Source organism: Mesocricetus auratus, unplaced genomic scaffold (assembly GCF_017639785.1).
Source record: "Mesocricetus auratus isolate SY011 unplaced genomic scaffold, BCM_Maur_2.0 Super-Scaffold_100010, whole genome shotgun sequence".
Lineage (NCBI taxonomy): Eukaryota > Metazoa > Chordata > Mammalia > Rodentia > Cricetidae > Mesocricetus > Mesocricetus auratus.
This window is the reverse complement of record NW_024429194.1, coordinates 6987918-7014996: the sequence shown is the minus strand read 5'-3', so window position 1 is coordinate 7014996 and position 27079 is coordinate 6987918. Positions and strand designations below refer to the sequence as shown.

The window sequence follows — 27079 nt, the reverse complement described above, 5'->3', positions numbered from 1 at the left end:
TGGTGCCCATTTACCAGTCTTCCCAGTGCCCCTGTTTGCCAAGCTCTCTCTGTAAGAGTTGAAGGGAGCCTGGTGGTGGCAGTGCACACCTTTGATCCCGGCACTTGAGAGGCAGAGGAAGGCGGATCTAAGTGAGTTCGAGGCCAGCCTAGTCTACAGAGTGAGTTCCACAACAACCAGGGCACACAGAAAACCCTGTCTCAAAAAACCAAAAAAACAGAAACAAAAAAGAATTGAAAGGAATGCCCACAATATCTGCTAGGTTTTCACGTTATGGGTTTCTACGTTGTGCTTAGAAGCATTTGCATTTGCAAAACTCATGTTTTGCAGCTTTTTTGTTTGGTTTGGTTTGGTTTGGTTTTTCAAAACAGGGTTTCTTTATGTAGCCCTGGCTGTCCTAGAACTCCAGAGATCCTCCTGCCTCTGCCTCCCAAGTGCATTTGCTGAAGTCATGTCTGTGCTCCGTCTATACTGTGGTGTTTCTCTTGGAGGTGAGGAAAACCAGTCAGGCAGCTTTGCTGGCTCTGCTGGAGCAAGAGCTGATGGAGCGATTGGATGTGGAGACGAAGGTGTGTCCCGTTCTCATTGAGCTGACCGCCCCAGACAGCAACGACGACGTGAAGACAGAGGCCGTGGCTGTGAGTGTTTGAAGACTGGGTAATGTGTGGTGTCCCTCAGATCTGTGCTTCCAGACAGCGAGGCAGCAGAGCGCTGAATCAACCTGAGGCTGTATTCACACCTCTCTGGACACTACACTGATCTTTTTATTGACATAAAAAGTTGCAACAGAAGTTGCCAGCGCTTCCAGGTCGGCCATGAGAACAGAAATAGCCTCTAGTCTCTGAGTCTCTGTCCCTGAAGAATTCCTTCTTCATTATTTCTTAGATACGTACTACTAATTAACAACCAATTTAAGTGCTTTTTTTTTTTTTTTTTTTTTTTTGGTTCTTCGAGACAGGGTTTCTCTGTATTGCTTTGGAGGCTGTCCTGGCACTCGCTCTGTAGACCAGGCTGGCCTCGAACTCACACAGATCCGCCTGCCTCTGCCTCCCGAGTGCTGGGATTAAAGGCGTGTGCCACCACCGCCCGGCTCTGTACTCCCCTCTTTATGTAGATCCTTAACTAATTCTTGCAGGTGGCTTAAGTGCTTTTTATCTCAGTAATATTTTTATTGATTGAAACTTGTAAAAGTAACCATTTAAAGTATAGTGTTCAGTGGCATTTAGTACAATCACAGCATACAGTTCATCACCCTTAACTAGCTCCAAAAGACTTGCTTTTAATTTCAGAAATTCCTTAGGGAAAAAACAGTTTAGGCATAATATTGGTTATATTAAGGCGCGATTATCATGAAAACCCAGTTATAATGTATAATGTCCAGCACTGGTAGGAAGCCTGTGGTCCCCCACCCACATCTGGCTTATGTTTGCTTGAGGAGAAAATCATTCCGCCACGTCGCCTAGATGAGTGAGCATACACAGCTGCAGATTCTCAGCTGTGCTTCCGTGGAACGCGAAGCTGGTTCTGGGGGTTGGGAGATGAGGGCTCCACCTGCAGTCGGGTGATGTTGGGGTTGTTGGTAGGGATCACAACGAACCTGCAGGTCAGTTAGGGAGAATGGCCAGCCTTGACAGCCTGGGAGCATGATAGACCTTGGGACTCATGGGAGTATTTGACTATAGTTACGTTTGTAGCTCTTGTTAGATTTCCTGTTTTAACATTATAGAGGATGTATATTTTAAGCTTTTCAGGTCATTGTTAATTTATAGGAATGTAATCCTTTTACCTTTTGTCATTTTGTATGCAGTCTGGGAATATTTGGAAAATGTTGACAGGCATCACTCTTCCTTCTGTACTAACTTACAATAGACTTAAAATAACTCTGCTTCGTGCACTATTAGCTGGAGAATGTGTGTGTTGGGACTGTGTCCTGAATCTGAGCTCTGCTTCAGTTAACTCCATTCTGGGCTGATTGTCTGGGTGGAGCTTTTCCTCAGTGACATAGATGTAGTCACCCCTGTCCTCCTTTGGCACAGGACTCCTTTTGTTGTTGTGTTCCTCTGTGTGGCCCTGGCTGTCCTGGAACTCCCTTTTATATCAGGCTGGCCTCGAACTCATAGTCTGCCTGCTGCTACTTCCAAAATACTAGGATTAAAGTTAGAATTTTCTTTTTTCTCTTTTTCTCATTTCTTTCTTTGAAAGTTACTAGCAAAGTGATTAAGTCATTAAGTAATAAATAATAGAAAATTAGATAGCCAGGTGGTGGTGGCGCACACCTTTAATCTCAGCACTCAGGAGGCAGAGGCAGGCGGATCTCTGTGAGTTTGAGGCCACCCTGCTCTACAAAGAGAGTTCCAGGACAGCTAGGGCTGTTACACAGAGAAACCCTATCTCGAAAAAAAAAAAAAAAAGTGGGATTTCTTTTTTTCTAGATTTAGTATGTTTGCTGTGTATTGGGTTAATTTCTTTAAATTATTAAATTTAACTGAAAAGGCCTTAGAGAGATGTTTTCAATGTGAATTTCTTTCTCATTTATTTCAGATAATGTGCAAGATGGCTCCTATGGTTGGGAAGGATATTACAGAGCGTCTAATTCTCCCTAGGTTTTGTGAGATGTGCTGCGACTGTAGAATGTTTCACGTTCGGAAGGTGAGTTTGCATCTAGTTTTGGTCTTTGTGTTTAAGAATACATGGTGAGCCGGGCGTTGGTGGCGCACGCCTTTAATCCCAGCACTCGGGAGGCAGAGGCGGGCGGATCTCTGTGAGTTCAAGGCCAGCCTGGTCTACAAGAGCTAGTTCCAGGACAGCCTCCAAAGCCACAGAGAAACCCTGTCTCGAAAAACCAAAAAAAAAAAAAAAAAAACATGGTGCTCTGATAGTATAACTTGGTAGATTGTTTTTAAGGAACTCTATATGTGATATTGAAATGTTAGTAATGGTTTTGTTACAGGTCTGTGCTGCCAATTTTGGAGATATTTGCAGTGTAGTTGGCCAGCAAGCTACAGAGGAAATGTTGGTAAGTGCCACATATATTAAAGAATAAACACTGTATTACAAAGTAGTAGAGAGTTTATTAACATGGCCCCATGACTCCAAACCAGAATGATGGTTATAAGCTTAGTATTTTAAATTTCTGCAAGGTGGCATTTGAAATATGTTTTGATAAGGATAGTTTATTAAAAATTAAAATACTGTGAGAAATGGTGAGCTTCCCCATTTCTACTCAGTAAATCAATTTACTCTGCTGAGTCTTCAGTCTTCCTTGGATTCTCACATTAGCGGTTAGACCTTGTAGCTGAGTAGTTACATTGTAGCATTGTGTACCCCAGAGTAGTTACATTATAGCGAGCGTGTGTGTGTGTGTCTGTGTCTGTGTCTGTGTCTGTGTGTATCCCAGAGTAGTTACATTGTAGCATGTCTGTGGCCCCAGAGTAGTTACATTGTAGTGTGTGTACTCCAGAGTAGTTACATTGTAGCATTGTACACCCCAGAGTAGTTACATTATAGCATGTGTGTATCCCAGAGTAGTTACATTGTAGCATGTCTGTGGCCCCAGAGTAGTTACATTGTAGCTTGTGTACTCCAGAGTAGTTACATTGTAGCGTGTGTGCTCCCTGCACAAGTTCCTATGCTTAGGATTTGCTCCTTCATCACAGTGAGCCAGGGGTAAACTCTTGGGTAATGCCAAGTGTGTGCATTCGTGCTTTTCCACTTTTAGAGTGAACTATAAGTGCACGTAATTCATTAAAATTTTCTGAGTACCATCACTAAATACATTTTCTACTTTTTAAAATATCCGGCATTTAAAACAGAGAACGGAAGGTAACGTGGTCACCTTGTGTTTGTGCTCACATAGCTGCCCAGGTTTTTTCAGCTGTGCTCTGATAACGTTTGGGGAGTGCGAAAGGCCTGCGCCGAGTGCTTCATGGCTGTGTCCTGTGCAACGTGCCAGGAGATCCGGCGGACGAAGTTGTCAGCGCTGTTCATTAACTTGATCAGTGATCCTTCCCGTTGGGTAACATTGATTTCTAAAACATTGAGTCCGTTTCAAACTAAATGTGATTGCTTTTAAGAATTTGTTTCAATATTTTTTTTTACTTTTATGTCTATGGGTGTTTTCCTGCGTGTGGGTGTGGGTGTGTATGTGCACCACCTATGTGTCTGGGTCCCATAGATGCCAGAAGGGGCTGTCAGATCCCCTGGAACAGGAGTTAGAGGCAGTTGTGAGCCACCATGTGGGTCCTGGGAACCGAACCCAGGTCCTTTGGAAGAATAGTCAATGCTTTTAACCACCGAGCCATCTCTTTAACCCCATGATTTAAAATTTAAAAAATAATTTTAGGATGTCAGGTGGTAATGGTACACACATTTAATCCCAGCACTTGGGAGGCAGAGGCAGATAGTTGTCTGAATTTGAGGCCAGCCTGGTCTACAGAGTGAGTTCCAGGGCAGCCAGGGCTACACAGTAACACCCTGACTCCACCCCACCCCCAAAAAAGAAAAGATTTTACAATATATGTGATTCATTTATGTAAGAGATGATAATAGAGATAATAGAAGGTTATTAAAGGTTGTCTTTTTGGTACTTGGAAATTTTTTGTTGTTTTATTTTGTTTGTTTTTGCAAATACAAATCATGTTGGTTTTACCAGGCTCTGAGGGTTTACATCTTTTCATCTCAGTACTCAAGAGACAGAGGCAGGTAGTTAGAGGCCAGCCAGATCTACATAGTTAGTTCTAGGCCAGCCAAAGCTACATGGCGAGACCCCTTGTCACTCTTGAGTAAGTGTGTCTGTCTGTGTGTATATACTCCAGGTGTGTGCCCTTGGGGCAGAAGGGGGGTGTTAGCCTCTGAATCTAGAGTCTTCTTTATAGCTAACAGTTTCTCCTCATTGAAAGACTTGAGTGTACTTTCTGTTGGACAGTCTGGGCTCTCTCCACTTGGCTTGTTTCAAAGCTCATGAGAAGGGTCGGTTGTATTCTGTGTTTTATAGTCTGTAGCACTTAGGCTTCTATTGTTTGAACAGCCAAGTTAGAAGAAATACTATAAAGCTTTGTAAATCCCAAAGAAAGAAAGATTCAGGGCTCTCTGACGAGGCTTCCTATTTATTATCCTGTGCTTTGGTGTGTGCAGAGTCGTCGCTGACTGTGCATTGTTTCATTTTCTTTTAGTGCTTTCTTGTCCTTATTTCTCCTCAGGTCCGCCAAGCAGCCTTTCAGTCTTTGGGGCCTTTCATATCTACGTTTGCCAATCCATCGAGCTCAGGCCAGTGCTTTAAAGACGAGGGCAAAAGTTCAGAAGACTTAGCAGCAGAAGACAAAAACAGGTATAATGTCAAACAAAGCTTTGTATTCCACCGCAGTGTTTGCAAACAGCACTCTCACGATTTTACCCAAATGTTCTTTAATTAGTAAATGTTTTATAGTTGCTTTTTAAATACATACGAGTGACAGATTTGGTAGTTTCTGAGTATTTAATGATGATCTGCCTAGGAACCTGTTATTGCTCAGCACGCAGGTGTATGCATTTATTAAATACTTTCTAAACCTTGTCTCTAATACCTGCTTTAATATGTTTGCTTTTATTTATAGTTCACTCTGACTATTAATTTAATGTGGACCTTGGATTCTCTGTCTATAAAATCATCATTGTAATATTAATAATTGGTCCTAAATCAATGTGCTTATTAAATAGAAGCATAACTTAAAGATAATCAAACTTGTAATAAAGGTTGGAAGTCTTATTTTAAGATTTCCTCATTCAAGAACTTTAGTTGACACTTAGTTCTTATGACTTATTACTTACATATTTAGAGAACTGCTTGGGTCTAACAGTGCATGGGAAGTATGCATAGGCTTCTGCATACAGACATGTTCTTGAAACAAACAGCCCCCTTGCCATGATGCTAATGACCATTTTCTTCTGTAGGTCTTGATACTGTGGTTTTGCTTTCTTGGTGTTTTGATTTGGCAGTTCTCCCTTTCTCCTCTGCTGCCTTGTTTTACCCTTTTGCCTGTTCTCCTACTGTCCTGCCAAACACGTCTGAGGTACTGTTTTTTTGTAAAGGAAGACAAGAGCTTCTGACTTGGTCTTTCTAGCAGGCTCGGGCTTGGTGCTTTTGGGAACAGCTGCTGGAAGGAATGTTGTAAAAATGGTGGGGTGGGGTGGTGTCGCCTGCTTTTCCCTTGTGAACTCAGGTTACATTTATTTTTTTATAATCATTTATTTACATTTATCTTCAATGATCAATTTAAGTGTACCATAGATGGCATATAACTTGGTCTTAAATCTGGAAAGGGTCTGATTAGTGAATGTGTAAATATATAGGGATGTGTATAAGACAGCACGGACCATTCCCTGTAGATGCAGATAGTAACCCTTTCATTCTCTGTCACAGTGCTAGGCTCTGCTCTTGTGGTCTAAAAATGCCGTCAGCACGGCACGAGCCATGCCTTGCTGTGCTTGGGTGACATCTTGTTAGTAAGAGCGGTTGCTGGGCTGTCTTTTGGGCTCCACTTGAGGGCTGGAGGGATGTGGCTTACAGAACAGCTATTTGACAGTTGTTTGCCTTGGTTGACTTTGTACTGTAATACGAGCCATGTCTTGGTGTCAAGTCTATATTATTTGTGGCACTGGACTCTACAGTTGCCATTGAGTTGTGTTAATGACTTAGTAAAGGAAAGAAACTCCTGAGTAGGGAAGAACTTGTTTTAAATGCAATAAAAGTTTGGGCAATACTTCTACATCTAGTCTGGTATTGTCACCTTAGAACCAGAGGGTTAATTGCTTTGCCTTAAATATAAGCACTGGCATGTTTTCAGACCAGTGTAAAAGCTGAGAAACCCAGTCTGAACTAGAATTTGGTTTCTGTTCTCTGGTTTCTCAGTTCCCTAGAATTCATATTTCTCGGTGTCAGACTAAGTAAGGGACTTGTAGTTAGTCTTTTTTAATGATGTGTATGTGTTTCTCTCTCTCTCTCTCCCCCCCACCTCTGTGTACGTGTGTGTGTGTGTGTGTGTGCGCGTGCGCGCGTGTGTGTGTGTGTGTGTGTGCGCGCTCGCGTTGTAAGCCACCTGCTGTGGCTGCTGAGACCCAAACTTATGTCCTAAACAAGAGTCTTCATAGCTGAGCCATCTCTCCAGCCCCTGGAGTAAAGTTTTGCTTCTAGGGTTTTCTTCTGTTTATTTTGTGTGTAGTGTTTTATCTGTCCTGAAACCCTTATTGTCACTTAGCATTTTTATAAAGATTTATTAGTTATAGACATCTTGTCTTTATCAGACCTGTCAGGCTACCGGTACTTGTTTCTTTGAAGATGTTGATGAACGGTACTTACAGTAAAATAATGAGGTTTGGAGCGCTTGCCTAGAATGTGCCCTGGATTTGATTCCTATCAGAACAAAAGTAATTTTGCAAAATGGACACTGCTGTATCTGTTGAAGCAGTTGTGTTGTTTCTGGCTGTATCTGTTGAAGCAGTTGTGTTGTTTCTGGCTGCTCTGTTGTGGGTGCGCCCTGTACTTTGGGCTCACCCTGCCTTTTTTGCCTGCTGCTCCCTATTGGGAAGCAGTTCATTTCATGTGCATTGTCTGTTAACAAAATACTTGTCAGTATGTCCACTGTCTCCATGCCCTTACCCGCAGAATCATAGCCTGTGTGATAGGCTGTTTACAGTTGCTTCATTCTTCGGACAGCCCGCAGGGTCAGCTCAGGTGTGTGGCTGAGGGGCAATGATCCTCTAAAGACCTTCATCGGGTCCCCCGTCTGGTCCTCCCTCTTAGCTCCAGAGTCACCGTAGTGTTCTCACTCTCTCTGCTGGTTTTTCTTGTCTTCCGCTGCCTCATAAACACTTCCTGGTTCTTTCTCCAGAGTAGGTCCTGTCATCTCTAAGACCTTGCGTCACTTCCTCCTCCACCCCTGCTTGATGCTTGGATTCACTGCCTCATTTTGGGGATGAGGTGGAAGTTTATTTTTGAGACAGTATCTTCCTGTATAGTTTGACTGTCCCGAAACCCACTCTGTAGACTAGAGATCCCCCTGCCCTCGCTTCCTCTCTCGGGACTAAAGGTGTAAGCCAGCACTCCCAACTTCATTGTAATTGTCATGATGGTGACTTGCTTTTGTAGTTGACTGCTTGTTTACCTGTAATTATAATCTCAGGAGTAGGTGCTACAATGTACATTCACTTTTCAGGGTTTTGGTGAGGATTTTTGTTTTGGTTTTTAGCTGCTGTAGGGCCTGGCTGCTTTCAAATCTTGATCCTCCAGCCTCAGCCTTTCAAGGGCTGGGGTTACAGGTCGGTGTGTGTGTGTGTGTTCACCTGTGTGCGTGCGTGCGTGCGTGTGTAAAAGCCAGAGGCCAATTCAGGCATCTTTAAGTTGTTTCCACCCTGTTTGTTGAGACAGGGTCTCCCCCTGAAGCTGGAAGTTGACAAGCCAGCTGTCCCCTCTCCGGCACTGGGGTTATAGGTGTGCATCAGTGCTGGGAGACAGACTTGGGTCCTCACCTTTCACAGCAGATACGTTACCTAGCCCTACACACCAAACCCTGAAGCCTGATTTATTCCTGGGTCCTAGTGGGCGCCCAATTACTACTTATTGATAAAGGATGGGAGGACAGAAATAGTGAAACTGAAGGCTGTAGTTTTGGTGACAGATAGCAGCAGCCAGTAAGATGTTCACCAGGAGCGTGTGCTGTTTCGCCTTGTCCGTGACATCTTGGTTTCCTTTTGGAAAAACCTGTTTTTGAAGTAGCATGGGAGATGAAGAAATTTAAAAAAAAACAAACTTTATTACACTTAAGTAGATTTTAATACATTTTATGAAATAGTTAATAAGTATCTTCTCTACTGCCCTAAAGAGGGTTTTTTTTTTCCCTTACACCTATTTTATAAGCAAAAAATAGTTTGGATTCTCAGCTTTCACTGTCATTGAACAGTGGCAATGCATATAATCCCCAAATAAATAATTTAAAGTTTATATGTATCTTAGAGTCCACTTTGCTGTTACTGATATCCCAGGGTTCTTAAGTGTCCTCCTCTCGAGCTGTTAACGACTGTTTAGACAGGTTTGACAGGCATTTACGTCTCTGAATGCAGAGCAACCAATGGGAAGCGGTATGTAGCGAGCGAGCCGATCCAGTTCCTGTAAGACACTTAGCTAGTCTGCGTGCTGTATGTCAGACTTCCCGCTGTTTTCCCGTAATCACTTCTGTGCTTCCGTGTCTCTTCCTTTCCCTAAATGAACCGAAGGCTCACAGATCACGACGCTGCCGAGGAGGAGCAGCCCGGGCGGGAGGATGCTCCTGCGCACAGTAGTGCCAGCCTGGAGAGAGCACTTGAAGACTGTGCCCCCGAGACTTGTGGGAACTCTGCAGGTGACATAAGTGTTCCAGAGGACAGCTCCTCACTCTGTACTTTGTCCTCAGAGTCTCACCAGGAAGCAGCTAGCGATGAGAATAAAAAGCCTGCTAACTGCAAGTCTGCACTCTGGTCAGAGGGTGGCAGCAGCTCCCCAGATTGCACTCCTTTAGATCAGGAACTGTTCAACTCCTTCCATTTCTGGAGGACTCCTCTACCTGCCATAGATCTTGACAGAGAGCTCCAGCTGGACTCTGGGGACACACTCAGCCCAGAGAGAACGGGGGATGCACCTGGAGTCCCTGAGCCAGCCTCTCCTAATATCACCATGGCTACCCGGAAGGAACTAGAAGAAATGATAGAGAACCTCGAGCCACACATGGATGACCCCGATGTTAAAGGTATGGGAGAGTCCATTACGTTCTTTCTTTACTCTAAAGGTGATTTAAAAAATGTGCTCACTCACAAGCGGATACCAGACATAAAGCAAAAGATACCCAGCCTACAACCCACAATCCCAGAGACGCTAGAACCCTCTTCCAGAAGCCGATGGAAGCAGATGTAGAAATCCATAACTAACCAGTGGGTCAAGCTCCTGGAGTGCAATCGCAGTGAGGGAGGAGCCATAATGTGAACAAAGGAGTCAAGACTATGACGGGGAAACCCACAGAATCAGCTGACCCGAGCTAGTGAGAGATCACTGATTCTGGCCTGACAAATGGGGAACCCGCATAAGACTGAACTAGACTCCCTTAATACAGGTGACAGTGGTGTGACTGGGACAATATACGAGGCCACTGGCAGTGGGTCCAAGATCTAACTCTAATGCACAAACCGACTTAGTGGAGCCCATTCTATACAGAGAGATACCTTACTCAGCCTAGACACAAGGGTGTGTGGGTGGAGAGATGCCTTGGTCCTGCCTCAACAAGGTGACAGGACAGACTTAGTAGACTTCCTAAGGGGAGGCCGTACCCTCTCCGAGGAGCAGATGGGGAGGGAGAGGAGAGTGGGGGTAACAGGAGGAGAGAAGGGAGGGGATTGGAACTTTAAAAGTAATAAATCTAAAATATTTAAAAAATAAAAATACCTGACTATTAAGATATTTTTAAAAATTCATTTTAAGAAGAGATCACTGATGCAATTTGTAGGAAATGATGTTTAAGATGTGTTCCTCTCTCTTGTTTATTGTAGAGATGTGTTAATTGAGAAATCACTTTTTGCAGTGTTCAGTGTCTCACATTTACCATATATATAATATTTTTACAAAATTTTTTGAGACAGGGTTTTTTTTTCTGTAGCCGTGGCTGTCCTGGAACTCACTGTGTAGACCAGGCTGCCCTCAAATTCACACACAGAGATCGACCACTGCCAGGCTTGGGTCTGATTTTAAAGGAAGACCTATATATGGTGGGCATAGATTTCTGTTTTCCCACATGTATGTTGTTTTAGGAGCTGTAGAATTTTACAAGAATGATTTGTTTTTTCAGTTTTGTGTTCTGTTTGGTCTTGGGGATTAAACACGCATGGCCTCCATTGTGAACAACAGTTTTAATGGTGGTTCGGTTCTAAATAAAACATGGCCTCATTTCAGGTGGACAGTGTATTAAGTCCCTGAGAGTGGCGAATGGGGTGCTACAGATTCCTCCTTGTTCTGCCTGCTGGCGCTGAGAAGGCAGACACAGTCCACAGTCGGGGGTGCTTCCCTGCCCCTGGGATTCCGTGGCCATTCCCTGGAATCTTTTGAAGTATACGCAGGATGGCACACACCTTTAATCCCAGCAGCAGATCTGTGAGTTCTAGGCCGGTCAGGGAGAACAAACATTGTAAAAGCCTGTAATTGCAAATCTTCAGATCCAGCACCACTTTTTGGATTTTTTTCCCCCTTGTTTGTCCCAAAAACTAAAATTTCTAAGCTATTAGTTTGCTCAGTATTGAGAAACTCCCTTTTTGATGCAAATAAAGTAAAAATCTTAAGTAATTCTTTTAAACAAAAGCCTTTGTTTTGATTTCGTTGTGGAGAAAGATAGGAGCTCATTCTGTAGCCCAGGTTAGCCTCAAGCTTGCAGCTGTCTTTCCACCCCCTCCCCCTGAGAGCAGGGTTTCTAGCCCAAGACAGCACACCCAGATGAAACCTGTCCGACATTCACTGTGATGGGTAAATATTTCCTGTTGTCATCTTATACCTGCAAAGAATTACATTTTATTACATCTTTGATCATTGATATTGTTTCAGTGTGACTTTAATTTAAAGTGTGTGTGTGTGTGTGTGAGAGAGAGAGAGAGAGAGAGAGAGAGAGAGAGAGAGAGAGAGAGAGAGAGAGAGAGAGAGAGAGAGAGAGAGAGAGAGAGAGAGAGAGAATCTAGGTCCCACAGATGTCAGAGCATACTATATTTGTCTGAGTCTGGCTTATCTTGCATAACATTTCTAGTTCTGACCTGAGTCTTCAAGACTCACTGGGATATAGTTCATATCAGTAAGTCTCCGCCCTTGGGAGTGAACGGTTCTGTGAGATCTGAGAAACAGCCCAGTGACTGGGGCTACAGTCGAGGTGGACAACATCCCTCCGTCTTGCTGCATCTTAAGACAGCTCAGGGATAGAGCAGTTCTGAGGTTGATAACCAGAATTCTCCGCACAGCCTTGCGCCTAGTTTCCCTTCTCCTCAACCCCAGAGGAGAAGAAACTAGGAGGCCTGTCCACAGCCAGTGATATCCAAGTGTTTAACTTCTAAAGATTTTCTTCCTTATTTGATGTGTATGAGTACTCTGCCTGTATGTCTGCCTGCACACCAGAAGAGGGCATCAGATCCCAGTATGGCTGTGAAACACTGCCTGGGTGCTGGAAATTGGACTCAGGTCCTCTGGAAAAGCAGCCAGTGCTCTTAACAGCTGATCCATCTCTCCAGCTCCCAGCTTTATGTTTTATTTTACCTTATTTTTTGGTTTTTTTGAGGCAGGTCTCTTTGTAAAACAGTCCTTTGTAAAACGCACTCTGTAGGCCAGGCTGACCTTGAACTCACAGAGATCTCCCTGCCTCTGCCTCCCAAGTGCTGGGACTAAAGGTGTGCGCCACCACCATCACCCAGCTGTTTTAATTTTACTAATCAACCTAAGTTTTATTAAGTTCATCTAACTTCAGTAACTCTCACTTTATTTTTGTTTTGGAGACAGGGTTTTTAACTGTCCTGGAACTCACTCTGTAGACCAAACTGATGTAGTTTCAATTTTTTCAATAAATGGTAGACACATTTTAAGTTTCTTAATATGTTTGTCAAGATGGCTAATATACTATTTGACTTAAAATTACATTGTAGTTAAGAGATTTCATTGTAAATACTGTATTTATATATACATATATAAACACAATATAAATATTGTAATTTAACTGATTGTATTTATAATTCAACTGTAACACCTAGAACAATTTAAATTTGTCACACATTACTTTTAGGTTTTATGGAAATCTGAGAAGCATATTTGTTTATCAGCTTATTTAAGTAACTGCTTTATATTGTGTTATAAAATGTTTTGAATTTTAGAACTGTTCATTAATTTATTAATTTGGGGCTCCTTTTTCCTGCATTTTTGCTGTTGTTGATTTTGTTTGAGACAGGACTTGTCTGTAGCTTTGGAGACTGTCCTGGAGCTCACTCTGTAGACCAGGCTGGCCTCAAATTCACAGAGCTCGGCCTGCCCCTGCCTCCCACGTGCTGGGATTAAAGGTGTGCGCCACCACCGCCCAGCTGTTTCCTGGTTTTTTTAGACAGGGTTTCTCTGTGTAACCTTGGTTATCCTGGAACTGACTCTGTAGATCAGGCTGGCCACCACCAACCTGATTTCTTTCTTTTCTACAGTGGTGTGTCATAGAGTAGTCGTCCCCTTTACTTTGTCAGTAAAGGTTTTTTTGTTTTTTTGTTTTTTTGTTTTTTGTTTTTACGAGACAGGGTTTCTCTGTATTGTTTTGGAGGCTGTCGTCCAGCCTGGCCTCGAACCCACAGAGCCTCCCGAGTGCTGGGATTAAAGGCCTGCGCCACCACCGCCCGGCTTTTTTTTTTTTTTTTTTTTTTTTTTTTTAAGGCAGACTCTTGATCCAAGACTAGAAAAAAGGTCAGGCGGGCTGGATTATCGGCTGCGATTTAAACGACTGTTGATAGTGAGACTGGCCGGAGGGAGGGGCAGCGTGCCGGCTACTGTAAGGAGTCTGTGTGTGCACATGATGCTCCCTGTTGTTACCCTGTAGGGATTGTCCTGGGAACAAGACAGCTTTGCCCAATCAGTCTTGATCCTCCTGCGATCGTTAATGTCCTAAGTTTAAACTGCTTTGATTAGACTACAATAGGAAAAGGAAAATTCCTTTTTGTTAGCTGTTGATACGGTAGGCTCCCAAGAAAAGGTCGCCAGAACAGATCCTATAGGGTGAAACACCAAGAGAGTAGAAAGACCCCCTCTCGAGAGACGGCCTGTTGGACGGCAGTCAGGGTGGACTGCCTGGATGGGAAGTAGGTTCTCTGCTGGAGACAAGTGACCTGTGTCAGGTATGTTCTAAATCCGAGTTAATGGTTTGTTTCCAAGCATCAATCCACATGTTCATGTCAGTGGCAGGAGACATTTACACACTGTATTCTGTATAGTCGGCTTTGAGCACAGTTCTCTTCAGCTTTGGAAACTTGAAAGACCCCAGAGAGAGCTGAAGTGATGGTAATTATGTTTACAAATTATAGCTGAATTTCTGAAAACAATGAAAATCACCAGACAGTTCCTTGTATGTCCATGACCAGGTGCTTTAATGCATTTAGAGGACACCCCCTCCCCTGTAGAAATATAGGTTGAGGAAGAACGAGTGGGCTAGTGAGCCCTGGACAGCTGCACTCACAAGTGAAGCATTCCGCCGTAAGACTCGCCACCTTCCTGGGTCCCTTACACAGAGCCTGCTTCCCAAGTGTGCCCTGTCTTCCTTTCCCTCGATACCCTGCCTTCCCACCTCATCCCAGTGGCCACAGCTACCTCAACAGTTCCTCAGGAGAGGCGTGGTCTCGTGAGCACCATTCTGTCCATGATGGAATGTTCGGGGTCCCGCCGTGTTGACAGTTACACTAGCCATCCATGTCTGGGTGACCGTGTCACGACACCCTTCCCTATCCTCTGACACAGCACTTTGACCAGAGAGGAGAGTCTGCCCTGTCCACGGCGGGAATTATGAATGCTGTCACATATAAACAGGTTGTTTTCAGCAGGAAAATTGAATTTTAAATGTCTTATTTTATATGTGCAAGGGAAATGCTACTTAAAATAAATGTTAGCTCTGTGTGTACGTTGTATATTTCTCATTTATTGGGTGGGGAAAAGAATATCTATTGAATTTTCTGTATAAGGAAAGCAATATTAGTAACTAGTGCTTGGTAAATTGTTGTTTTGGCTCTGGGCAACTAAGACAATATTCTTGGGATCCCAGTGTTTGGAACTGACCAGTGATTTCGGTATCAAAAAGGATGGTGAACTGGGGTAAAACATTTGAGTGTCTGCCGTTACTTCATGTTGGCAGGTTTCTTCTAGAATAGGATGCTAAGTGGGGCTGGTCAACTTGATGTGTAGCGACTGAGACCGAGCCCTGTGGCGACCTCCGCAGTCGGACAGCATGATGCTTCGCAGGTCCCCGCTTGCTCTCTTGAAGGACTGACCTGGCCACAGTGTCAGAAACACACATTGTGCTTACGACAGAAGATCATCCAGAAGACACCTGGCAGCTGTCGCTGTCCCGCTCACGGTCTCCTTTGTCCACAGCACAGGTGGAAGTCCTGTCGGCTGCACTGCGCGCTTCCAGCCTGGATGCTCGTGAGGAGGCCAGCGGCGTAGAGCATCGGACTGAGCTGCAAGATGACCTGGGTGTCAGTGAGCTGCCAGACTGTAGCCTGGACCAAGACGCTCGTGGGCCGTTAGTCAGCGCTATTGAGGAGGTAACGAGTTCAGTAGTGTTTACCAAGTGACGTGTGGGGACAGCCATGACCAGCTCTCTAGTTAGTGAGTTCTGCTTTGTTGTTCATTTTTCTAGCTTTTCCTTTCGCATCAAGTAAAAATAATTATTGTCACCACATCGTGTCCTTGCTACGTCAGTGACATGCTAAAGGCTCAGAAAGGTCGATCTCAGTCCTGTCTGTGTGACCATTTTAGATTAGTGGGTGGTAACGTAGCTCACTGCAGTGAAATAGTCTTACTGGAAACAAAGCCCTTTATCAAGAATAATTAACTCTTCCCTTTTCTTTTTGGAGAGGCGCTTTGTTTCTGATCGGACCATTTCACTGCAGCAAGCAACGCAGTACTCTGAGCAGAAGATCGGGACTTGAGCCATGCTGCGGAGGGCTGTGGCATTGTCTGGACTCGAGTGTGAGGGTGGGTACTGCTACCAGAACTGTCTTTGCTGCATCCATGGAGCTGCCCACACGATCCCGCCCTGGTTTCCTGCCGCTTTCCCTGGAGCCAGAGTCACATGGCATCTGTCTCCTTCTCCTGTGTATAGACACTGAGAAGGAAGGAGCCGCCACTCACTGCAGAATGCAGTGTGCAGCTCTAGCGGCTTAAGTGACAGCCCTAGGGAAGAGTCACACAGTGGGAGGCAAGGGGTTGTTTTTAGCACATTAGTGCATTTCTGGTTTTGTTGTTGGCATCTGTTGCAGTTAGAAATAAGTACAATTCTTGTGCTTTGGAGAGAAACCCGGTCATAGCGGAGATTTGACTGCCATGGTACAGTTGCGGCGTAGAGCAGATTTTGTGTATGTTTGTACAGGAGTGTGGCTGTTAAAAGCAGTTACTTGTAAAACTGGTTGTTACAAACCATGAATAGGAATCCTAGAAAAACTACATGACACCACTGGCCTCTAAGAGAGTTGAGTGGACGTGCCCTGCCCTCCCGATATTTATAAATGAGCTGATGTGTTCTGCCTGCTTGTATGTGTGCCGTGTGCCTGCCTGGTGCCCACACAGGTCAGAAGACAGCACTGGATCTCCTAGAACTGGCGTTAGAGAGGGTTGTGAGTCAGCATGTGGGGTGCTTGAGACTGAGCCCAGCCCCTCTGTAAGAACAAGCACTCTTCACCATTGAGCCATCCCTCATTTCCCTGAAACGCAGTCTGTACACTTAACAGCCAGTCCACAAGCTTGGTTTAAAGCACAGGACTTCTTAGGAGGCCTTGAGCATGTTTATAAACCCTGAAATCCTAAAGAATTCTCTGTCTGTGTCTTTTGACAGTTGTCAGGCTGAGTAGCCCAGTGAGAGAGGTTAATAAGGGGAGCATTTCCGGGAGGCACCTCTTGAAGTAGATTTTTCTTTCAACAGAGTATGGATGCCACCCCTCACTGTGTCCGTGGAGCTGCAGATGTGACTACCAGCGACAGCTTCAGCCCTGATGAAGAGAGGAGATCGAAAGTACAGGTGACTGGCAGACGTGTGACACTGTCTTGAATTCTTTATCCTCCTCCAAAGCCTGCCTCTGACCCAGTCAGTCCAACCTTTGTAATGGCTGAAAAACTCAGTTCATCCCGTGTGACGAGCAGAGCTCACACAGAGCACATGGCTCTGCTAAGTCCTGGTGCGCATGTGTATGTAAACAACGGGGTGCCCGTTTTTTATCTTTGGAGCTAAACCCAGTCATCTCATGCTCCTTAGTGATTTCCTCGGGTCTGAGTTGCAAGGATTACACAGTATATAGCTCGATTTAGGAGATTCAAATGTAAAAATTTTCCCAAAGCCAATATAAAATATCATGGATGCTAAGTTGCATTCCAGTTTTAGAGATTTTGCCTTGTTTGTTTTCCGTCGGGGTCTCACAGATAGTCCAGGCTATCCTCATATTTATGGTGCAGCCAGGCTGCACAGACTTGTAAATACAGGTTATGTCTTACCTTGTCCTTCACTTCCTTAGTGGAAATGTACCGTAGCAGTCTTCCCGTGAGCAGGTTGGAGCCTCTTAGGCCTGACAGCTGTGGCCCAGGCTCATCCCCACAGGTGCCTGTGGGCCCGCGGATTACAGACCCCAGTGCTCTCTGTTGTAATATCTGTGTGTTGTTTGTCTCTGGGAGGAGTTACTGTAAGTAGACTCTTGGGTCAAACAGTACGTGGTCTTGTGTTTCTTATTTAATTAAAATAGAATCATTATGCATCCTGTCTTGAAACTTCACCTATATTGTAAAAATATTTTAAAGTCTCACGTAGATCACCTCATTTTTAGTAGTAAATTTCTTATGAGTACATGCAGCAGAGTTAAAAGGGAAAATATGTTTACACTCTGGATTTTTTTTTAAATTTCTGTAGAAGGGATGTGGCTTTAGTGTGTTTTCTTGAGACAGGGTCTCACTGTGTAGCTCTGACTGGCCTCAAACTCAGATCTGCCTGCCTCTGCCTCTTGAGTGCTGGGATTAAAGACCCACATAGCCGTGCCCGGTTCCAGTAGGTTTTTAAATTTAAATTTAAAAAGGCTTTAGCCTTTTTTTTTTTCCTTTGTTTGGACATATTCTGGTATATATATATGTACTGCAGACTGGCTTCCAAATTGATCCTCATGCCCTGGCCTCCCGAGTTCTGGGATTACAGGCACACACCGACATGCCCGTGCTGGGAAACATGTCAGTAATCATGTGATCATGTCAGCTGCTCAAAGGCAACTGCCACAGCCTTGCTTGTAATGTATCTTTTCAACTTAGTAATTCATTCTGGCCTTTAACCTGTTTTAAGCTGCTTTATTTTCTATGTGTATGTGAGCATACATATGTACATTTGCTTACATGTCTGTGACGTGTGGAAGCCACAGGTTGGCATTGTGTCTACTTCAGTCATCCCCAGCCTCTGCTTTGGTTTCATCATTTTGTATGTGTGGCATCTTGCCTGCATGTACATGTGTGCACCACATGTGTGCCTGGTCCCCTTGGAGGCTAGAAGAGGACACTGGGTCCCGGAAGCTGAAGTTACAGGTGTTTGTGAGACACCATGTGGGTGCTGGGATCTGAACCCGGGTCCTCTACAAGAGCAACGCGTGCTTCCAACCACTGGGCCATCTCGCCAGCCCCCCAGCCTTATTTTTTGAGAGAAGGTCTTTTGCTGAGCCTGAAGTTCACCAATCTGGCTGGACTAGTTGGTGGCAAGCCCCAGGACCCCTCCACCTCCTCGCCCTCCATGCCCGGCTCGATGGGTGCCGGGGTCTCAGCCCGGGTTGTCGTGTTCACACCAGGGCCGCTCAGCCATCGCAGTTCTTCTTCTCAGCCACGAGGCTTTTCCATTTTTGACATGAATACTGATGTATTTTAAAGTTAATTTGTCACATTGATGTCTAATCTGCAGGAAATGTATCTAAATGTGACGATGTCCTTTCTCTCTCTTGGTTAGGATGTTGTACCACAGGCGTTACTAGACCAGTACTTGTCAATGACCGACCCCTCTCGAGCACAGACGGTTGACACCGAGATCGCCAAGCACTGTGCGTACAGTCTGCCGGGCGTGGCCCTGACTCTGGGCAGGCAGAACTGGCACTGCTTGAGAGAGACGTATGAGACCCTGGCGTCGGACATGCAGGTGAGTGAGTGCGAGTCTCAAGAACTCTGCCCTAGCCTGTGCCTGATGTCACAGAAGCGCCGAGACTGAAAGCAGTGTGAGCTCTCCTCCAGGCAGACGTGTCGTCTCCTGTATAGTAGATTCCTTCTTGAGACTAGAAGATGGCTCCTCGCCGCTGAAACCCCTGCTCTAGGCTGCTTTGGGTTTTGCACTAACGTGATTTTCCACACCGATAGAACCGTAGACTGGACCCCAGAGCATTGAAGTGCGCGCATCCCCAGAGCACATGGGTAAACCCTTGACCTAGGGGATTGTGTGTGGACTTCTGTTTCTCTTTCTAGGCTTTGACTTAATCTCTTCTAGGTCAGTCTGATTTCCATGTGCCAAAATCTGACCCGATTGCTCTCTACCCACCCCAAGAAACAAACCAAAACCAAGAAGCCAGTACAAAACCCCGTTCTTTCAGTGCAGTCACTATTTCTTGTAGAGAAACAGCTGTTAGGCCTGGTTTCCACAGGTAATACATGCAGTGGTTATGCCCGTTCAAGACACAAGTGCGCTGCCTCAGCAGCACAGGAGACCCTGCCCATGACACAGGCCCTTCAGGCTTCTCCCGCACGGCTCTGGGCAGGGAATCGGTTTCCACCACGTGACTCCTGCCATCAGCAGTTTTCAGTTTCTGTGCTGCAGAACTCTGGGGAGCCCCTACATGGCCTTTTCTTTCTGTTCCCGTCCACCACAGGGCATATGGTGAGCTAGAGTGAGCAGGGTTACCGTGTCCGTGCGCCTGTTTTGTTCCTGGATTTCTTACATTGCCAGTTGTGCACAAACGAGTGTTGGGTTTTATCCAAGATCACCTGCCTCTGCCTCCTGAGTGCTGGGGCTAAAGGCGTGATGTAATTTTTTCTAAGTGTACCTGTGCATGTGTGTGCCATGCCTGTGTCTGCGCGCACGCTCGCCTGTGCACACATGTGCGCGCCTGCGTGTGTAGGTTGAGGGCACTCTGGATTGAGCTCCCTGCCAGCTGTGGGCCCCGCGTCACACAGGTTCTTTCTGTGAGCGAGCATATCCGCCTGCCAAGCCATCTCACTGGCCCTGATGTAATTTTTTGAGATTAATAACATTTAAAGTACAAAGCACTTTGTATATAAATTGCTAATCCAGTTTTTATTTCCACAGTGGAAAGTTCGAAGAACTTTAGCATTCTCCATCCATGAGCTTGCGGTTATTCTTGGAGATCAGTTGACAGCTGCAGATCTGGTTCCAATTTTTAATGGATTTTTAAAAGATCTAGATGAAGTCAGGATAGGTGTTCTGAAACACTTGCATGATTTCCTGAAGGTAACTCTTAAATCCTTTTGCATAAAAATGTACTAAAAGACTCCTCTAAGCCTAAATTCCTGTGTGTGTGTGTGTGTGTGTGTGTGTGCGCGCGCGCGCGCGCGTGCTCGCACATGCAAGTGTGCACGCTAGTACTAGCAGTATTTTTTTTGTGTGTGTGTGTTGTTGTTTTTGTTTTGTTTTTTTTGAGACAGGTTTTCTCTGTGTAGCCCTGGCTGTCCAGGAGCTCACTTTGTAGACCAGGCTGGCCTGGAACTCAGATATTTGCCTGTTTCAGCCTCCCGAGTGCTAAAACTAAAGGTATGCGCCACCACCACCTGGCTGTTTCTGTTTCTTACTAAAGAAATATAGCCACTTTGAGTTAGAGTGTGGGGACACCAGACCTTGAGCAGAAACCCACTTCCCCTTCGGCCTGGGAGCAGGCAGCTGTGTAATGTTTACTGAAAACAATTTAGTGCTTTAAAGCTCTTGATAGGGCTCAGATAAGGGCTCGCTCACTTACCTTGCTTTCACAATCTCGGTGGGACCTCCAATTGTCGCACCTGCTGTGCGGCCTGCATCCGAGAATGTAGCGAGGTGGTCCGGATAGATGACACAGAGACCGGTCGGTTGCTTTAAGAAAACTTTATGCTTCCCAAGTCAGCTTAGGAGGAGACCCCAGTCCGCTTAGGAGAGAGCTCTCAGGAGAAGTCTCTCCAAGAAAAAAGAGCTTCCCTTTTTAAGGACTTCTGCCATCCATCTACATACCATTCTTTCCAGACTTCTCACCCTCCTGGCTGGTGGTTTTATCTCCGGCCCCAGTATCGGGGAGACACCGCAGGGGGGACAGGAAGAGGCATCTAGCCGTAGGGGGTGTGAAAGTCATGGTATCTTTGAGTTCTGTGGATGTCTTATTCCCAGTATGTTATTGCTGCAGCCACAGAGGAGTCTGGTGTGTGTGTGTGCGCCCTGCACACATGTGTAGAGTCTAAGGTGGTCAGAAGCAGTTACCATCATGTGGCTGCTGGAAACAGAGCGTAGGACCTTGTCCAGAGCCCTAAGTGCCCCTAACTACTGAGCCATCTTCTCTCCAGCCCCTAAGACCCACTTTAATACAAGGGCTGGGGAGGTGGCTGTTGCACTTGCTGTAAAAGCAAAAGGCCTCAGTTCAAATCCCAAGCCATATACATCTGTAACCCCATGATGGAAATGGGCAGCCAGGCTAGCCAAGAAGGCAGGTTGGGTGAAAGACATTGTCTCAAGAAACAGAGCACAGAGCACTAGCCTGTTTGTGGGAGCACATCGCTTCTCCAAGGGAACCACCATGTTATTCAGTCTGCTTTCATCCAATAAAAGAAACAATGTCTGTGCCTCATCCTAGTTAATAACAATGTTCCCTTTTGTTACTGCAGCTTCTTCACATTGATAAGAGGAGAGAGTACCTATATCAACTCCAGGAGTTTTTGGTGACAGATAACAGTAGGAATTGGCGCTTTCGTGCTGAACTGGCAGAGTAAGTTCTAACCCAACCCTATTGACGTTGTCTTCAGGGGTAGGCTTATCTCAGCTTCCCTTTTCACGGTCTTCCTGGCCTCGGGCACCTGCGAGCTTGTCTTAGGTTGTGTGCGGTCATGGTTCCCCATCACTCCTGTCTCGCTGCCCTGGCTCCCATGGAGCTGGGTATTAATTAATACACCCACTGCGACCACTCATCCCGGAGCCTGTCGCTGTCACTCCGAGCAGCATTGTTGTAGAGAGAAGACTTTTCCTTGCCAGCCGCTTTGGTTCCCCTCTCCTCCCCCCAGTCACCTGGGCTCTGCTGCGTTGTAGTCCCCAAATAACAAACAGACGCTGTATTAATTATGAAGCTGTTGGCCTTGCTTGTTTCTTACTGGCTAGCTCTGACTTAAGTATTTATCCCATAATTGCTAATCTAAGTATTTCTCTTACCGGAGAAATTTCCGGGCTTCTTATCCCTGTGGCAGTTATATCTTGACTCTCTGTTTCTCCTACCCAGAGTCCTCCTGGACTCCTAGTCCCACCTATCTTGCTTCCCTATTGGCCAACAATGCTTTATTGACATATACACAGGACTTCCCCATCACATTGTCTTTGCTGAGAATGGGCTGGAGTGCCAGCTATCTCCTGTTCCGTCCCCAGCTCCCTGCTGTCCCTGTCCTGGTGCACAGCCTCTCCTCCTGGTCCTGCCTGCGTCTCTCTGGCAGACCTTTGGCATCTGGGCTCTTAGAGGCCGTCCTCTCCGCTGGCACCCAGCCTCAATCTCGTGCAGGTGTCCAGCAGTCGGATGTTTCCTGGTATCAGAAGGAGGCCGTTAGCTTCAATATCGAATGTTATATATGTCAGGGTTTGTCTTCATGTGTTATCTCCGCACCACGTGTGCCAACTGGGGTCACAGTGGTTGTGAGCTGTCTGGTCACTGGCTGCAAGTTGAACTGGGTTTTCTCACATTGCTTGGCCTACTCTATCCCCTGAGATGACACTTTGTGTCCCCTTGGGGCTTGCCTCTGTGGGAATTAATGTCAGGAGAGGACTTCTAAATCCTGTTGACCACAGCCAGTGCCTGGAAGACTGACGGAGTCCTGTCCTGGCCCGTATGGTGGCTATGTGCTTCAGCCCTCCACCCGGCTCATTTGTGTCTTTGTGTGTGTAGTCTCAGAACCTTCTAGCACAGTGGTTCTCAACCTTCCTAATGCTTTGGTCCCTATTATAGTTCCCCAACTATAAAATCACCTTGACTGCTACTTCAGAGCTGTAACTTTCTACTGTTATGAATTGTGATGTAAGTATCTGATATGCAGGACAGTCTTAGGTGACCTTGTGAAAGGGTTGGTAATCACTGTTCCAAACCAATGCCATAGGAAAACCATGCGTGACGTTCCAGTCAAGGAAATGCTTTGCTCTGACTCCATTCCCAAATGCTTTTAGTCGGCTGATGGCTGTAACAAAATACCTGACGCCGGGTGATGTAAACAAGGCGCCTGTCCGTCTGGCGTGTGACGCTGGCGGCAGGAAGGGGAAATGATCCAGTGCTGCTGTCCCCACGGGGCCCGCCCCACCCCACCCCATCCTCAGGCCCTGACCTCACTGGTGAGGATGTCCCCTTCCATGTATTCCAGGAGGTGTAGAGGTCACTTGGCACAGAGGCCTACTTACTTGATCATAAGAACTTGGTGTCCAGTATTACAAAGTTACCACACAGTTTACCTGTTGTCTTATTTTTAAAGCCTGGTTGAATTTTAATTGCGTTTGTCATTTATATCTTTGTAGACAGCTGATTTTACTTCTAGAATTGTATAGTCCCAGAGATGTTTATGATTACTTGCGTCCCATTGCTTTGAATCTGTGTGCAGACAAGGTTTCTTCAGTCCGTTGGATTTCCTACAAATTGGTATGTTTGAGCTTGTTGGCCTTTCCCTCATTGCTGTCCAGTCACAGGACTGATGGGAGCCAGCCTTACCTTCTGCTTCCTTTAGGTCAGTGAAATGGTGAAGAAACTCCACACAGCAACACCCCCAACATTTGGAGTAGATCTCATCAATGAGCTGGTAGAGAATTTCGGCAGGTGTCCGAAATGGTCTGGCCGGCAAGCCTTTGTCTTTGTCTGCCAGGTAAGAGAGGCCGGGCACACCTACTCACATCTCCCTGGCCCAGCTCTCAGACGGCCTCCCTGACCATAGGCACTGGGGTCACTGGCTGTCATGAGGTTGCATGCTTCTCCAGGTCAGGATCTGTCCGGTTCATTCAGCCGGCCAGCACACCCACATGTGCCACAACACTATACACACATCACAGTGCACACCACCAGGCAGCTTGGAGATAAAGGTATGGACTGGCTGTCCTTGGTCTCTGCAGTTTAAAACTGCACCTGAAGCCGAGCATGCTGCATGGCACACATCTGTGAGCTCAGCACTTGAGAAGTGGATGCAGAGGGATCATGAATTCCTAACGGCCTAAAGGGAATGGGGGAGAGTGGCTGAGGGACATAAAGTCAGACCGGTGAGAAGCCCTAAACTCAAAAGGTTCTGACTGCTTTTACCAACACCAAGGGCAGGCAGGGGGCAGCATCCGAGTAGACACCACCTGTTTACCCTGATTGGAACATGATAAACTTACTGAAGCATGAGATAACATTTTACCTAGCATGTACAATGTACAATAGACACGTGTTGCTTGGTTTGGGTTTTGAGTTTCCATGCACCTGGAATTCTGGTCTAAGCATGGACATTAAAATCTAACCCACTTAAGCTGTCACTCAGGGTTGTCCTGTGTGATGTTTGCACACTGGCCCAGCGGCTGAGGCCTGCTTCTCTCCATCAGACTGTCATTGAAGATGACTGCCTCCCCATGGACCAGTTCGCTCTGCACCTGATGCCTCATCTGCTGACCTTGGCAAACGACAGGGTTCCAAATGTCAGAGTGCTGCTCGCAAAAACACTGCGCCAGACACTACTGGAGAAAGGTAGGTGCCGGTGACAGGATGCATGTGGGCAGGAAGCAGGTTCCTGGATCACACCTGAGCAGTAAAGAATCTGGCAGGAAGATCAGTTCATGGTCATTTTCTCAAGTGTACAGAACACTAAGAGGTCTTTTAATTAAGATACTGGTGTTTGACCGGTCGTTGGTGGCACACGCCTTTAAATCCCAGCACTCGGGAGACAGAGGCAGGCGGATCTCTGTGAGTTCGAGACCAGCCTGGTCTACAGAATGAGTTCCAGGACAGCCTTCAAAACAATACAGAGGAACCCTGTCTCGAAAAACCAAAAAAAGAATAAAAAAAAGAAAAAGAAAAAAGAAAAAAAGATACTGGTGTTTGGGGTAGACATTTCTTTTATCCTGGGCACACTGTACTTTTGTAACTTAAAACTTAGTAGTCTTAAAGGTTTGGTAATAATGGTGTTTGGGGAAAGGCTCAGTCTGTTTTGCTCTGCAGGTGTGAGGATCTGCTTTTGATCCCAAGACCCTGTATGGAATAGTGGGGTGTGGGCAGGTGCCCCAGTTCTCCAGGCAAGGGCAGGCAGATCCTGGGAGTCACTGGCTGTCCAGTCTAGCTAAGTTGACAAGCTTAAGGTTCAGTAAGAGAACCTGTTTCAAAATGCAAGGGGTGGCATGCAGTCATGCAGCCCCAAGTACACACACACGCACGCACGCACACACACACACACACACACACGCACGCACGCACGCACGCACGCACTTTAGTAATCCCAACAATGGGAAGCAGCCAGACTGCCTCTGCAGTTGACGTTTGCTGCCTGAAGACCCGCATGGCGCGAGCGAGCACCAGCCCTGACCTCCACACGTGCCTGCCCTGTGCCACTTGGCTGGCAGGCACCCTGTAGGATTTGTTTTGTTGGTTTGGGTACTGTGACTGCCTTCTCCAAATGCTACATAAAGTTGGTGCTTCCTCCCCAGTAAGAGTGTACATACACTGCAGAGCTGTGTTTACTGGACAGTGAGCTTTCTGTAGTGACTGGATGATGCTTGCTCGGCAATGCCAAGATTAACCTTGCGTACTGCACGTGTCATCTGCAGAGTACTTCTTGGCCTCTGCCAGCTGTCATCAAGAGGCCGTGGAGCAGACCATCATGGCCCTGCAGATGGATCGAGACAGTGACGTCAAGTACTTCGCAAGCACTCACCCGTCCAGTACCAAAGTGTCTGAAGATGCCATGAGTACAGCCTCCTCCACATACTGAACCCCGGAATCAGGTGTCCTTCCTGCTTCCAGCAGAGCCAGGCTGACTGCCCTGCACCATGTGGGACAGCTGTGGGGACCTCCTCCTGCCGTCTCATCCGCAGGTGCAAGTGGCCTACTCCCAATACCAGTGGTTTTAAGAGTCAAGAGAAAGTACAGTAAACACTATTATCTTATCTTGACTTAAGGGAAAGTAATTTCTCAGAGGATTATAATGTCACCAAAGCCTTAACTTGTTACTTCATCTTCCTGACTGAATGACTTGAATTGGCAGAGCAGTTTCCCTTGGGAAAGGATGAGGTTCCCAGAGACCTGCATTGCTTTCTCCTGGTTTTATTTGATGGCTGATAAGAGATTCTCGAGGCCAGAAGGTGGATGTGCATGGACGGGAAAGACCTTCAGTGTTAGCCTAAGCATTCCTCACAGGTGCGAGCCTGCTCCGCCCTTTGGCTGCCCTGCCCAGCCCTAAGTGTGAATAGTTCTTGGCATATGTAAATGACAAAGGAGATTTTTTTTCTCCTAAGGGCTTGATGTTAACACTAAATAGATCTGATTTTTGACTCCTAGTGCAGCACATTGCTGCACATTTACAGAATCTCTCTCCTGATTTTTTTCATGCTGGTCATGACCTGAAGGAAATTTCTTAGCACAGATATTGTCAGGTGTTTTAACTTGATCATGGTCAGCTCTGAGTGCAGCCTTTTCGTCCCCACGCACGCTGCACAGACCTGCGACCACTCTGGGCGTGCAGCCTTAATCATGCGGTTAGAACTGGTGTCGTACAAGTTCCAAATAAAATTTGTTAATAGGGTCTATAAAGAGACCGCCCACCTTGTTTTCTAAATGTCTACAAATAAATGTAATATGTGACCTGTATCACTTAGCATAAGATGGGGGAAGATTAAAACATTTGTCTTTACCTAGCTCAGTAGTCTCTTTGGAATGTGCCAGGTGTCCGGCAGTCAGTCCTCCTCTTGGCACACAGCCTCAGACCAGGTTGCCCTGATGAGCAACCTTACCGTGCAGCTCCTGAAATACAGACAGGTCTCCAGTCTCGGCCTCCTCGTCTGTAGGATGGGGACAGGGTTGTGCAATTGCATGAGGCCGTGCGAAGACACTGAGTGCTGCGATCAAATCCTAGCTGCTCCTA

The 27079-nt window shown here is 46.0% G+C and overlaps 1 protein-coding gene across 8 annotated transcripts in view; it reads left to right on the top strand.

Moving 5' to 3' along the window:
* Window positions 1-26852, top strand: part of Ppp4r1 (protein phosphatase 4 regulatory subunit 1) — a 47445-nt gene extending 20593 nt beyond the window's left edge. For all 8 annotated transcript variants that reach the window (XM_040752930.1, XM_040752927.1, XM_040752925.1 and 5 more), the window contains 15 exons: window positions 492-638; window positions 2542-2649; window positions 2951-3016; window positions 3857-4015; window positions 5199-5326; window positions 9247-9755; window positions 15137-15309; window positions 16686-16781; window positions 18729-18914; window positions 20073-20234; window positions 21626-21726; window positions 23502-23622; window positions 23708-23842; window positions 24552-24693; window positions 25767-26852. In XM_040752930.1, coding sequence (XP_040608864.1) covers window positions 492-638; window positions 2542-2649; window positions 2951-3016; window positions 3857-4015; window positions 5199-5326; window positions 9247-9755; window positions 15137-15309; window positions 16686-16781; window positions 18729-18914; window positions 20073-20234; window positions 21626-21726; window positions 23502-23622; window positions 23708-23842; window positions 24552-24693; window positions 25767-25930 — 2397 coding nt within the window. In that variant the 3' untranslated portion in view covers window positions 25931-26852. The remainder of the gene's footprint in view (window positions 1-491; window positions 639-2541; window positions 2650-2950; window positions 3017-3856; window positions 4016-5198; window positions 5327-9246; window positions 9756-15136; window positions 15310-16685; window positions 16782-18728; window positions 18915-20072; window positions 20235-21625; window positions 21727-23501; window positions 23623-23707; window positions 23843-24551; window positions 24694-25766) is intronic.
* The last annotated feature ends 227 nt before the right edge of the window (window positions 26853-27079 follow it).